Genomic DNA, 15,157 nt, shown 5'->3' on the forward strand with positions numbered 1-15,157 from the left:
AAGTATTTTTAAGAAGATAGAAGATGGAATCGGCAGTTAAAACTTTTCATTTGTTAGACATTGGTATAAAACTACAACAGAATCAAAGAAACTACCTAAATATTGATTGGAAGAAAATAACTACTTGGAAAATGGAAGGTTAAAAGAAATGGAGGAACAGTTTGAAGGAATAGACTTGAAAGCATTACCTTCTGAACTGGATATTGCATACCAGTATCTAGAGGAGGGAAGTAATCATGTAGAAGCAATACTGAAGGCTTTTAGGGAAGGAACATCTTTGCTGATCAGTGGTTCCTTGGGTGGGATTCAGTTGCCTACACACAGCTGCATACAGCCACTTGCATACCTGGCATCTGGTTTCCACTTATCTTCCACTTGAAAGATTTGAATCTACTATAAATTGTGATATGTTTCTTAAGTCTGTGTGCCTAATTTGGCCATCTTAGGCTATCTAAGATGGCAGTAGATAGCCAGGTATGGGCTGTCCTTCTGTCTGAGCCTACACATTCACACTGGAAGTAGGCACAGCAAAAGTACTGTGAAAAATCTCAGTGCGTTACTTGAGGCTTAGCTGCGGTGTTTTCCATGTACGACCAATGTCTCCTGCTCTACCATAATCACATAGGATGGCAGTTTCCTTCAAACATAGTTCTTATATTTTTCTTATATTTATTACTTTTTCATTCTCTTAAGCATCTTTAGTCTTCCCAGAGGTACAGAACTGATCCAGAATTTGGTGGTGCTTATAATCAAAGTACATTGTTAACAGAATGAATTTTTGTCTTCAGTTAAATTTTCGATAGATTAACCTGTTTTACAGACTAGGTTGTGGCAGTGCTGCTTACTCAGTTTATTCTTGTTTCCTCATAGACTGTGTGTCTACTTTAATTCTTTACTTTGCATTTCAGTAAGCCTTTTCTGTAGGGATCATCTGACTTTGTTTTCTTTTTCATTCAAATAATTTACAATGGTTTTCTACTTTTTCTTCATACAGTTGGGTAAATCTCGTTTTATAAGAGTCTAATGTTCCTTAACTGTATCAGGGCAGAACAAAGTCAAGAATAAAGATGGGAGAAACTGAAGAGATTTTTTTTTTATGTTTGCTAGCTTAAAAGTTGATATTGACAGTCTGCTTTTCTTGGACTTAGTCTTCAGACTTTATTTATACATTCAATTTTGCAATGCCTTGAGAAATAGAAATGAAGTGAATATAAAGAAGCTGTTTCCTCTCTGGTATCTTCCAGCATTTTGGCATCCTGAAATAATCAGTGATTGTTGCTATGGCTCTTCTGGAACAGACAACACACATTTTTGGCATTTCAGGAGGATGAAAGAAAGAACCCCCTTTTTGGGACTGTAGAAGTTCTCAAATGTGTTTTATATCAAACACTACAAGTTAGCTTGAATGTACTACATTAATAAACTATAGAAATTTAAGAAGTTTTTTCTCTTTGCAGGAATGTTTAGAATTGCATGGTGTGTTTCATGGATCAGCTTGTGGCAATCACGGACCATATATTCCAGATGTTCTCTTCTGGTCTGTCATATTATTCTTTACAACATTTTTCCTCTCCTCTTTCCTTAAGCAGTTCAAGACCAAACGCTATTTCCCAACTAAGGTAATTCTGATTAGACTATTTTTGTCTTGTGATAAACACATTAGTATAACTTAGAGGAGTTGAATTTTCTGGTTTGCTTCAGAAATTTGTATTGAGAGATTTCTTTTAAGACAAACCCAAAACCAACCCAAACTTTAAACAAGGAAATTAACTGATTATTCCAAAAATGAAGACATTAGAGGAAAGAAATTGGCTGCAGACGATTTGGTGCTTACTTTCTACTTCCCTGTGGTGCTAACGAGATGTTACAAACATTAGAAGAGCTAAAGCAGTCTGTATCCCTGTATTATTGGGTATTGCCAGGTACCATTTGGAGAGAGAATACTGCTGCTAGGTTTTCCTTACCTAGCTGTAGAGAACGTTTATTGCTTTCCCCAAGCTGCTGACATTTGAAGGGTTCCGAGTGGTTCCTCAGGACTAGAGGCTAGTATAATGTTTATCCCAGGAGTAATTTACACAACTTATTTCTGCTATCCAAAATAAAGTGGTTAGATACTTTGTAAACCTCAGTCCATCCCTACAATGTGTTCCTAATGTTCAATAAAGTCACCTCTGATAACCTGAATCTGTTGCAAATTATCCCTTTCCTGTCTGTTAAAACATCAAGTGTATGAATATTGATTTTGGAACAATACAGTGCTGTTATTGAATCAAGCTACAAGACACTAGCTGTGATGGCCCAGCATCGTAGTAGGGTTGAGGGGACAGGAAGATGAGGGAGGAATTATTTTAAGTAATTCACTGCTTGCAGTAGGTCACTTTTAAATGAGATAGTGGGATGAACAGTTGTACAGAATACTTACCTTCTGCAACTTCATGCTGTGCTGGCAGGCAGCTTACATTTTAAAATAAGAAGAGAAAGTGTATTTAATGTTCAGTGGTGTAGTATAGTATAAATAGACTTCACTTTTCATAGGGGAGAAAATTGTCTTTCTATATATGCAAATTACAGTGATGAAAAAGCAAGAGTTAACACAAGTTTCTTCTTTATAGGTGCGTTCAACCATCAGTGACTTTGCAGTATTTCTGACCATAGTAATAATGGTTTTGATTGACTATCTTGTAGGAGTACCTTCTCCTAAGCTTCATGTTCCAGAGAAATTTGAAGTAAGAAATGCAACCTTTTAAAAAAGCGTAACTTTTCACATGCTTGCAGTTCTGTGGACAGTAGAACGGTGGAGTTGTTACAGAGACAGAGATTCATGGTTTTTTACTTGAAGTAGTTGATGAAGTAACCTCTCATTTCTGTTTGGGATGTATGTCTCATCTGATAGAAGACATTGTACTTTATAGTGTAACTGAAAAGGAAACATTCTTTTGTGCAAATGTGCAAAAATGAAGGAATGGAACGGATTCTATTACATATAAATGTAATGTTCACATGTAACGGCTCAATCAGTCTTTTGATCAAAGCCATTGGAAAAAAATCTAAACATTTATTTAAGAGACTCTTGATCTGTTCAGTGCAGCTGTTTATAGCAAAAAATCTGCATCTTATTTTAGTCAATTAATTCTTCTTGTGGATCTTTGTTTTTTCAGCCCACCCTAAAAAACCGAGGATGGTTCATGGATCCTCTTGGAAGCAATCCTTGGTGGACACTTTTGATAGCTGCTGTTCCTGCTTTACTCTGTACCATTCTCATTTTCATGGATCAACAAATAACAGCTGTTATTATAAACAGGAAAGAGCATAAGCTGAAGGTAAAAGTGATTTTGAGAAAGCTCTGATGTTGTGTAAGTCAAATTTATTTTAAATCAGGTTCATTCTACGAGTTAGTGAAACGTTACCAACAGCTACTTGATAAATGTGTATATTAACTAATAAAGAACAAATATAATTTTGTGGACACTCTCAAAGTATTCAACTTCTGTAGTTATTTGTTATTTACCAGCCAAATTATAAGTATTTTATCATGTAAATAGAAAGTTTATAAAATTACTTGTTTGCTTAATTTCACAGAAAGGCTGTGGCTATCATCTTGATCTGCTCATGGTTGGTGTTATGTTGGGGGTATGTTCTATCATGGGCTTACCGTGGTTTGTTGCTGCAACTGTCCTGTCTATAAGTCATGTTAACAGCCTGAAAGTTGAATCTGAATGCTCAGCACCAGGAGAGCAACCAAAGTTTTTGGGAATCCGGGAGCAGCGAGTGACAGGATTGATGATTTTTGTCCTGATGGGGCTGTCAGTGTTCATGACCTCAGTGTTAAAGGTAAAAGACAGTTTTTTCCAAAATATTTTCTTTGTCCTTTTGATTCTGATATTGGGATTTAGCATTTCATAATGTTTGGAAGTTTTATTATGTTAATTGAAGCATGCCTGGACTGATTCTCAATTTGCTTTATTAGCAACTGATGTTAATTGAGTAAAACCAGGGGGAATGTGTAAGAAAATGAAAGCTGAGCAAGCTAGAAACGTAGTGAGCAGTGAAGAAAGCTACCTTTTTCCATACTACCTGATTTTCTTGGCAGCTATTCTTTAGTTTCTTTAGTTCCTTCTATAGTTTTCATGTGAGTACATAAACGGGAGGAGGGGGAGAGAGAGAGAGAGAGAGGAGGAGTCTTATAAGGTTACAAAGTTACTTGAGCAGAAGTAATATACTAGAGCAGAAGAAACAAACTCCTCTAGTTCAAAAAGTGATCATGAGAAATGACATTTTTCACTTCTCATTCTTATCTCAGCTTATTAAACTTCATTTATTTATAGTGTCAAGATTATTTTACGAATTGTCACGGTGTAATAGATTAACAGGTTGTATTGTGACCTCATCTTACCTTTGTCTCTTAATTTATATCTTAATTTATATTTATTTATATCTACAGTGCCCTTCCAAAGACTTCATTGGAAGAAAACCTATCAGTTCAATTGGCTTTTTGCTCAGATTTGAGTAAAATCCATTCAACTTGTGCTTAGTTGTTTCAAATCCAATAGTTAAAAGGAGAAATGAAAAAAACCACCTTTTTGTTGCCAAAATAGCAGTTATGGGATAAAATAGCAGATATTGCATAACTGCTCATACCTTTAAAGAACTTTGTAAAACTGTTCAAAGACAGATCACAAGTCGTTTCACAAAAAGGTAGCTTCTACTGACTGTTTAAGTTTAGATAATGGGAAGATGGAGACACAGCTATAGTTTAATAATTAGAACTACATATAAATTCTTAATAGTTGACCATTTGTATGTGTTAAAGTATGTAAAAGTCTGAAAACAATAAGGCATAGCAGTTGTAAGCTGCTCAGTGATGCATGTGTTTTCTCTATAAAGAAAGTCTCAGCTTTTACGGAATTTGTTTACTTCAAATACAAATTCAGAAGTAACTTGGCCCATGTCTTTCACTAGTATGGATTGCTGTGTTATGCCATGTTAATTCCACAAGTAACTGTGTGGGTGTTTTTTTTTCCTTCCCAGTTTATTCCAATGCCAGTTTTGTATGGTGTCTTTCTTTACATGGGAGTATCTTCATTAAAAGGCATTCAGGTAAAGTCTGATTTCAATGAGCAGTTTGCTTTTGTTTAACACTAAATGACACATTACTTTATGTGAACAACAATCAAGTTAGCTCATATTGTCTGAATAACATGTAGTATAATTTACTGAGTGTCATGTTCAGATATTGGTTCCTACCATGTCATGCATTCAGTTCTCAGATCTTTTGCATTTATTCCTTCAGTAGGGTAGCTGAGCAACAGATTTTCTGAAATAACCTGAAATTTTGTAGTGGTAATGGGGTGGGGAGAAACACTACAAAACAAAATGACACCAATATCCACTCACTTGAATGAGTATTTTATTTGGGATTACCTTATGCTTCTAGAGTCCCCTAAGCGTGTTTATTTTCTTCTGGAGGGGAAGAAAATAATTAACTGAAGTGTGATTTTATTCCTCAATGCAGTTTTTTGACCGTATAAAACTGTTTGGAATGCCTGCCAAACATCAGCCCGACCTGATTTATCTACGTTATGTGCCACTCTGGAAAGTCCATATTTTTACAGTTGTTCAGCTCACTTGTCTAGTTCTGTTGTGGGTGATTAAAGCCTCTGCAGCTGCTGTTGTTTTCCCTATGATGGTAAGTTTTCTGTTTTACAAGTTAATAGTTTTCCAAGAGTGTGTGCATCATCCAGGATCTCTTCAAAATGTATTTGCTGCCTTGAGAAAGAAGAGGGTGGGAAAGAAAACAAAAGAACCTGTAGTACAAGTTGTTCGCTTTTGAAACACAAGGACTTTTCATTTACTGAAAATAAACAATTCAGTTGTGAATAGCTATTGAAGGTGGAAATTATTTAACTTTGTGGTAAGATAAAAGTAGTACTACAAAAGAGTTAAAGATTCTGAAAGTGTGTGTGCATTTTTGTTAATTTAAATAGTTTAATATAAATCATTCCATTATGGTTCTCTTAAGGTTCTAGCATTAGTGTTCGTTCGCAAGCTCATGGATTTATGTTTCACCAAAAGAGAGCTTAGCTGGCTTGATGATCTTATGCCAGAAAGTAAAAAGAAGAAAGAAGATGACAAAAAGAAAAAAGAGAAAGCAGTAAGTGTGAAAACAATCAAACTAAGCATGTGTAAGTTATTAGGAAATACTCAATGAGACTTAAGAATTTTAAGTGGTCTGAGCATATGACCTGCTATGCCAAATACGTACTTTGAAACTTCTTACTAATGAGATTTAGTGCTTGAGGAACTATTACTGGCAATCAAGTTAAGGAATAGTCACTGTTCCAATGATGCTGTTATGAACTATGACTCTTATTTGTAATTTAAATCAGCAAGCAAAGTAGAAAGAAGCATTTTTTTAGCACAAAATGCTGTTTACTTTGTCTTTCATCAGGATAGAAGGAGAGAAAAGCAGTGGAGTAGGGATCTTTACCCTGCTTAAATTAATCACAGAACTCTTCATATTAGGGGCATCTTGCTCATGTATGTTTCCAGAGCTGTAGTTAAAATCAACGCTAGTTACAAATAATATGGTAATATAGCTTGTATAACTTCTCCATAGAAGTCTCAGCTAACTGTACACCAGCTAACTGAATTTCTCACAAAACTCATAACACCCTTCTTCCCCACTCCCCTATCCTCCTACCTGGATAAAACACTTCTAAGAAAAAAGGTCTTAAGCTATATCTCCTGCATTCAACATCAGGACCTACAGGGAAATGCCCCTTAGCCCTACTGAAATGAACTTCAGCATGAGATACTACTTTTCCTACTTAAGTAATTTTATACATTTTGGTTTTTTTACTTGGAATTTACAGGAGGCAGAGAGAATGCTTCAGACGGGGGACAATGAAAGTGTACATCTTGCATATGGAGAAGCAAATTTGGAATTTCCTGTAAAAAAATTAAAATACAGGTATAGTAAAAATGTTGGTCTCTTAAGAGTTTTGTATCGTGTGCTGTAATCGCTTTCTAGTAAGTTGATTGTGTACAAGTTGAATTTTTCTTTTCCCAAAGCTTGTAACTCAGCCATGATTAGGAAGTATGAAGGTTTATTTCATGGTGCTGTAGTAGCATTTTTATGTTGCATTGTTCTTCCGAACTGCATCTTAATTGTGAATTTACATGACCATCTTGAACAGATCAGATGACTCAATTTCGACCAGCTGTACTCAAGTTGAAGAAGCTTCCTTGGTCAGTTTTCATGGAGTATTTGTGTGTTGCTGTGCATGAACTACTGAGTATTAAGCAACTAATAGCATCAGTTGAGCCATGTGTTTACCAGCCACTAGGATTAGTCAGAAAAATGTCTCAGGGTGCAGTTCTTCAGTGTTTTATTTAAGTGAGGGCTGAAATCTGTAATTTCTGTGATATAAAAAAAATAACCTTTACAAGCAGCTGGTTTTAGTGTAAGAGGTCATTTTCTGAAAGTAGATGTGAAGACAGGGTTACTGGTTTGCTTCCAGAAATGGAAGTGCTGGAATTTCATTGATAGGAAGCTCCTGCAGCACTCAAATGTACATGCCTACCTTACTGCTTTATCCTAGTTGGGTGGTCTGTAACAGTCACCTACCAGGATATCTGCTTGGTTGGCCTTCCCCCTGATCTTCACCCCCAAACATTCAGCTTTCTCACTCACAAAACTGAGTTTGAGGCAGTCAGTGCACTCCCTGACATACAGTGGAACCCCACCACCTCTTTTTCCTTGGCTATCTCTTCTGAAGAGCCTGTAGCCATCCATTGCAGTACTCCAATCATGTGAATCAGCTTAGTTGTCAGATACTCTACAGCAGTTCAACACACCCAGAAGATGTGACAGGTAGCTTGCCAGGGTTTTTTGCCTAGTACTGGGGGTTCCTACATTAAAAATAGGCTTTCCTACAGATCTAGAGTAGTATCAGTTCTACCCTGATCCAAGTTGGGAACAGGCAGATTTTTAGGTTTAGATACATACTTCTGCCAAGTGCTATTGTCTACTCTAGGAGTAGGCTTAATCAGACTTTAGCACCTCAAATGAAATGCTTAATGCCAAAGCTTTTTCACAAAACATTTGAGTTGCTAATTGCTCTGTCTGTAATGCATGTATTTGCTATATATTTCACTGTCTTGCATCTTGTGGGGATTCCTGAGGAAAAATGGCTTTGAAACATTTCTGGGCAGTTTGAAGAACTCTTACAGATACCCTTGTGTTCATTCTGAAGCTTAAATATGGAACAAACCAAGAAACATACCTACAGACAACACCTAAGTCCACTGTACATATGAATGTGTGGAGGGCAAAGGGAGAAACAGGTTTTGAAAGCTTACCATCTTGAGAGGGTGAACTTCTCCAGGACTTGGGAGTTGGTGGCAAAAAATCTTGAAAATTGTCTAGTAAGGTTCTGCAGGAAAAAAAACCCAACTTGAAGTCTAGATAAGATAGAGCCTGAGATAATGCAGGCTCTTCATCAGTTTTAAATCTCAACTAAGTTACCAGTTTCAAAACGTTATTAACATCTGCCCCTTTGCCCTTGATTATTTCCTGGGAGCAACTTAAAATGATTCTGATTTATGAAAGCCGTAGCAGAACAGTGTGATTAATCTCATTAGTTCTAAGCATATTAAGTAATCTTGTGAAGTTACCTCATTTCTAAATTACCTGTCTCTCTCAAGTATTCTCAATGTCTTAGTGGTCATCTATGCGGAAAACTGTTCAAAGACGCTATGTGGTTAAGGCAGTGCTAGTGAGTTACATTTTCACATTTTTGTTCAACTGCATTTGTAAGATACGAACTCAACTTGTGGCTGCGTAAATATTGAACAAAGGCACAACTGATGTAAATGATGAGTGGCAGTAAGTACAATGATGTTGCAAGGTATGGAATACTAACCAGAAAGTATGTTTGTTCTTTAGCACTGATCCCTCAATTGTAAACATATCAGACGAAATGGCCAAAACTGCACAGTGGAAGGCTCTTGCCATGAGTACTGAGAATGCCAAAGTAACCAGAGCTAACCTGAGGTAGCTATAATTACTCACGGGTTTTCTAACTATGGTCTTGTGTTTAGCAGCTAATAGCTGTACTTGTACTTCTTGAAATGTATCTCAACAAAAATTGGCATATGTGGTTTGTAAATCTGCATTGACTTGTTACTTTTGAGGAACTTGCATTTAATTTTTGCTCTTTACTCAGAAGTGAAACAATTTCTATAATGAATTCCAGGTATTTTATTAAATGTATTATTACAAGTTTAAAGTTATTTCTTATGTGCTTAATACAACTGTATGCTACTCTGAAGGGCATAGGGTTTCTAAAAGCTTTACTAGAGTATACATGAGTGTGGGAATTGTTTGATCCTGAACATAAAAAATACCAGTGGGAATAAAAGGTAAGTCCAGAACTTCTGTCGTTGCTTTATGCCCCCTGTTTTTGTGAGTGGGTTGGTTGGTTTTTCCTGAGTCCCTGTCTGGCTGAATCTATCAAGGGGAACAGAGCAAATCCTGAATATTTGTAGAACATCTCCACCTTCCTGAAAGACTCCTAGTTTGTAGGGACTGGTGTCTGTGGACTGTTTAATCACAATGCAACTACTGCTTAGCAGTTTTTATGTAGGAAAAAGGGCAGAATGGGCCCACTTGACTCTGAAAACTAAGCTTATGCAATCCTGCTGGTTGTACATGCATCTTTTCTTGGTTGATCCCCTTCAGCCAAATCTGTCAAAGGAAGACAGGTTTCAGAGATATGAAATTGTCAGGTTTTGTGTAAAATTACATTTCAGTGGAAGAGTTGGTTGTGAGAGAGTGTTCATACGTCATTGGCTGAGCTGTAGGGTACTGTTGAGCTTGCATCATGGAAACAGCAGTAGTGACTGGTCACTTAGCCACTTGTATACCATCTGTTTATTCACCACATGCATTGCTCCAAACTAGGCATAGAAATTCACTTAGTTTTGCCCAACAGTAGGTCAGCCAAAGGTGAAGAAGGAGACAAGGCGAAAACTTGGAGGTACTGTGATAGGAAAAGCTGATGAGGCTCTGTGCTGGTGCTATTTTCAGTGACTCTTCAGCTTGTATGGTTTAAACATTTAAAATGTTTAAAAAACATTTAAACATTAAAAAACATTTAAAATGTTTAAATACATGTCTTAAGCATTTTTAAAACATTTTTTAATACCAGAGTACCACACAATCAGACTGTCAGGAAGGGAGAAAACAGATGCATTAGATAGATAACAGAGGATGTGTGTCAGTATACCCTTGTGTTTTAATTGCTTTTTTCTTTCAGAAAAAGCTTTCAAAAACCTGTTACAGAATTTGCATATGTTTCTAGTACATTATCTGGTAGTCATTGGGTGTCTAAGGCTTGAAGAGGTACAGACCTGTGTTTCTCTTTCCAGAAAAATGACAATTTTTAGATTTGGTTTTCAGGCAGTTAGTAGAACTCCATCTTGTGCTTTCCTGTTTCCTGAGTAGGTTAAGTTGATGCAGAATTAGATGCAGCACTACCTAATCAGGCTTCTGATCTGTTTGCAATGTTTTTTGATGTACGTAGGTAATACTCAGTATTCCATCTATTTTTTTTTTAATCTTTTTTTTGTAATTTTTTTTTTTTTAAACTTTTATTTTGCTGTAAGACGTATCCCTTTGATTCCACAACACACTCACCTTGAGATTAGTTACGGTAAAAAATGCATCTTGGGAGGGAACTTGCTAAAACTACAAATCGAGAATAAAAACCACTGGTGCTAGAAACCAGCCCTTTCAAGAAGCAGTCTGATACTACATGAATCTGGAAAATGTTAAGGCACCAGGACTTCCCTGAGCCTTAACTCAATTGGTTTTTGTTTTGAGGTATTTGCAGTCCTTTCTTGTATAGTGGGTGCTGGAGAAATTTAGGATTGTCGCCAGTGCCCAGTGATTTTTTCATCTCAATTCTTTTAAGGTTAGTTTGAGTAACAGTCTTCATCTGGTAGTATGGACAGAGGCTTAGTGCTGTGGTAAAACTGGTTCTGTAGGTACTGCTGTTTTCAGATGTACAGGTTTTAAACAGGTTGTAGTTTGAAGCAGGTGGCATCTTCTGGAATTCAGACAACCCATTGCGTGGGTTGGTGTTACTTCTTAAAAATCTTACCTTAAAAAAAAAAATAAAAAATTTTAGATGTTTTTGTCTTCCTCAGACTAATCCAGATTGCTTTTTCTTACTCCCTCCAGTGTGTCGTATACTTTACAGCCTCTGTGGTGTCCAGGTACACTTACTAAGGAATTTTTCTTAGATATTTTATTAAGGTACATTTTCTGAGGAATCACAGAATTTTTCTCTTTGCATAGATTTCTAATACTTTTTTTTTTTTTTACTTAAAGACCAAGTCCATCATGTCTAGACAATCCTCTTATGCTGTTCCAGTTGCTCTTCTACTGTCCTCTAACTACCTCAGGACGTTCCCATCTGCCCTTGGATAAGCCACTGTTCGGTGGCTGTGCCCCTAAAGAGTGTCAGTTGTGCAGGTGGCAGCCAGGCCATTGTCTTCAGAGTATTCCCCTTGAATGGACACTTGGGCAGGTTTCTGACTGTTACTACAAGTGTGGTTTCCCATTTTGAAAAGGCTGTAATGTTCTCCCGATCTTGTATTGTGGATAGAATTGTTTCCCTGACCAGTAATTAAGCAATATTAATAGGAATGCTTGTTACATATTTTTAGAGTATTTTTAACTAGATGGTTTGGTTTATTCTTTCTTTTTTTAAGATGTTTGCAGAACAATTTCAGATCAATAGAATCAGTAAAAGCAGTGGGACTGGAAATGGTATTTATAGATGAGATATTGGTGTTTTCTGTCTTTTAAGTTTATAGTTCCGTGAATAGTATTTAACAATTGCTAGAATGCAATAGAAATGCATCATCATAAAACTATCCGTACATAAATACTTTCAGTCAGTGTTCATTGTTAAGTATAAAATGTTTGAACATTAACCTTTACTAGAGTGAACCAAACCTTACCTTTTCCTCTTTGCTTTCAAACAGCCCTGAAAAAACAGAAAGCGTGAAAATAAATGTGGAAGATTCACCTGTTGTGAAATATGTGGATGCCGAAACATCTTTGTAGAACTGAACCAAGGGGAATTGCGTGTATTTGTGTGTGTATATATATCGCTGTAGGATATGATACCATGGAAGTGTGATTTCCAGTTTAAGGAGCGTCATATATTTAATTCTGCCATTGTTTAGGGCACTGTAGATATGCTTGCATAATGAGAAGATTTTCCTACAAATGAGTGGTAATCACACTTCAGCTATTTATTTTATTGGAAATTTTATTTTCATTTTTAAATAGGAAGATTGTAATGAATGCGTATTATTTTCAATAATCAACATGTGCATAAAAGTTAAATCAGCTTTTGCTGATGATTACTGGTCCACATTGCTTAAAATTTTGCAATACCTCTGTTTATAATGTGTGCTACAGAAGTTTGTTCTCCATGCAGGCGGTTACTGCTTTTGTTGCAGGGTATACTTTTTTTGTGATTTCATAGAACAAATATTAATGTGCTGTTGACAAGAACTACTGTGTTTTATGTCTCCACTACATGCTAGTGTTTTCTGGATTCTGTCTCTCCTATTTTACAGAAGTGGCCTAGAGCCCTAAGTCAGGTTAGTTAAGCCTTAAGATACATACAAAAATACCTTCTTCTGCTACCTTCTTTTTTTTTTTTCTCCCATTAAATCACTCTCAATTTTTCATTATTATCTAGCAGCAGTATGAGTGCAGTAACTGTAGTTACAGTCCTAACTCAGTATTTATCATTCGGGACACACTCCATGTTTACACAATGCAGACAGCAATTTGGTCTCTAGGAAGTTACACAGACTTACCACACTAGTTCTCTTCAAGTCTTGTTCCTGTTGGTACTTTTTTTTCCATCAAATTTCAGAGTTTGATTTACTCAGCTCTAAGACTGAAAATTCAGAGTACTTCCTGTCCTTATCAGATTTCTTAATTTTTAAATTTACTGTGTATTTTACTAAATTACCTGTAGTTTAACTCTGTAATAAGTTTATGATCAGTATTATTTTATGGATTAGAAATTGTTCGTGGTATTTGTGTGTACAGTTCTGATCCTCTCCATTGTAAAGGGCATATATGGTAGCACACCAAGTTATTTTTTAAACATTTATTTATTTTAATTAGTATAAATTTTTATCATGTAAGATGGAAAAGTAAATATTCATTTATTAAAATAAATGGGATTTTTGAGGGCTCACTGATTAAAGATGCAGTTGTACTTGCATTTTCAATTTCTAGTGTTCAGCATTATAATATTTGAAATAATGAGAATTTTATGTATAAACAAAAATATTGATCAATTACCTGCGCAGTTTCCATTATTAATATTTTTTTGCCTTACACTTTAGGTTTTTTGCTTTAATTTTTGAAATAATTTCTTTTACATTCTGAATTGCCCCTAGCCCTTTCTGTGTATTGCAATGGCTTTAATTAGAATCTGTGTTCATTTAAAATGAAGATACTGTTTGCTTAATTCTGCTTTTGGCAGAGTTGGGAGTTTTACCATGGGCCACATGATAAAATTCTCAACAACTGGAAAAGGAGCTGATTCTGAAGGAGGGCAGAGTTCATCTGAACATACCACTTGAGGTGGAAGATAATTGGCTGTTACAAAAATAAAAAAATCAGTGAGAATAAATAGAAACATTTAAAAATAGCATTTAAGTTACATGGGCTGATACCGTTCCCTTTCAGTGTAATTAATGTTTTTCTTTTTTATTTTTCCTTTTTTTTTATTTGATTGAATTTTGAGAGGACAGTTTAAAGAAAGTAAATCATAGTGTCCAGCAATATGAGTAACGGTATCCAGACTGTCATAACAAAAGCTCAGGTCAGTGGCGAAGCAAGTGAGGTCTGCATTACCAATTTGACCAGTCCTGTGTAAGGACCTGTATAGATGTTCCTTCATTCTTAGATGATAGCATAGCTTGTGCCTTAGCTTGAGTATGTGTGCTTTCAGAAAATGCCCGTGTTTAGTTCTCTCTACTCAAACTGAGAGACAGTGAAACTAGCAGATGGTTTCCCAAAACTTTCTGTATTATTTAAAAACAAACTGAAAACAAACAAACAAAACCCAAACCCAAACAAACAAAACTCAAACAAACAAACAAATATCCCCAGAAAAAACCAAACAAAACAAAAACCCAACAAAACAAACAAACCACATCTGCAGGTCAGTTGTTGACTACCGAGTAGCTCTTGCTATGGAAGAGGGAAGATACTTTGGGCAGTTTACGTAGTGTTATCCACAACACATTACTTGCGTTCTGCTGCTCCCAGTTATGTTCTACACTTAATGTTTGCAGTCCTGTAACAAATTCCAAAGACCCCAAAAATGACTGTAAGCCTCTTCAATTTTTAACTCTTTAATACCTGGAATCAGGGTTTCCTGGTGCAGTACATGTTGTATCTGGCTTCTACTTCAGAAGGGTTAAGTGTTGGTCAATATTACAGGAAGTAGATATTTTTCTAGGGATGCTGAATGGAAAAAAAAACCAAAGCCTCACAAGTCTAATCACAGTATTTATTTAATTTTAATTGTCTAGATATTTTTTATCAGTGCCAGAAATACCATGGCTCACAAAGCAGTTTACAGTGACCTTTAGTTCCGCTGTTCTTGGTCAGTAGCATGTTACAGTTGCACTTTTCCCCTCTGTATGAATAGGAGAAGATCTGGTATGAAGTGCGTAAAACCCCACTGATAATTTATGATTAAGTGATTCACTGCTCATTTTACATCTTCTCTGCTTTAAAATCACATGTAGTATTAAACAGCTAAGCATGTAGTTTACCGTTAAGTAGATGTTTGTTTTGCCTTAATGGATGCAAAAGAGCAGTGATAATTGCTGTGCACTGATTTTTGTTTTATAGGGGTTAAGCCCTGTATAAACTATGCCAATATATTTCCACTCCAACTGTTAGAGGAAAATAAACAGCCCTGCACTTTCTTTAGATGCCTTGGTTTCCCGGAATGGAGCTTAGTGCTACTGTGCGTCTGGCTGCAGAGCCACCTCAGGAAGTCCCTCTTTTTCTCTCTCCTTTGTTTTTTTTTTTTTTTTTTCT

The 15,157-nt window shown here is 36.0% G+C and overlaps 1 protein-coding gene across 1 annotated transcript in view; it reads left to right on the plus strand.

Moving 5' to 3' along the window:
- Positions 1–12,136, plus strand: part of LOC104413538 (sodium bicarbonate cotransporter 3-like) — a gene marked incomplete at its 5' end in the record, with an annotated part of 15,332 nt that extends 3,196 nt beyond the window's left edge. Inside the window, 10 exons of the mRNA XM_010024553.1 lie at positions 1,458–1,619; positions 2,613–2,726; positions 3,159–3,320; positions 3,580–3,831; positions 5,029–5,097; positions 5,513–5,686; positions 6,020–6,151; positions 6,873–6,970; positions 8,948–9,055; positions 12,055–12,136. Of these exons, the coding sequence (XP_010022855.1) occupies positions 1,458–1,619; positions 2,613–2,726; positions 3,159–3,320; positions 3,580–3,831; positions 5,029–5,097; positions 5,513–5,686; positions 6,020–6,151; positions 6,873–6,970; positions 8,948–9,055; positions 12,055–12,136 (1,353 nt within the window). The remainder of the gene's footprint in view (positions 1–1,457; positions 1,620–2,612; positions 2,727–3,158; positions 3,321–3,579; positions 3,832–5,028; positions 5,098–5,512; positions 5,687–6,019; positions 6,152–6,872; positions 6,971–8,947; positions 9,056–12,054) is intronic.
- Positions 12,137–15,157: the final 3,021 nt, after the last annotated feature.

The sequence above is a fragment of the Nestor notabilis genome, unplaced genomic scaffold (genome assembly GCF_000696875.1).
Source record: "Nestor notabilis isolate BGI_N333 unplaced genomic scaffold, ASM69687v1 scaffold24421, whole genome shotgun sequence".
NCBI classification, from domain to species: domain Eukaryota; kingdom Metazoa; phylum Chordata; class Aves; order Psittaciformes; family Psittacidae; genus Nestor; species Nestor notabilis.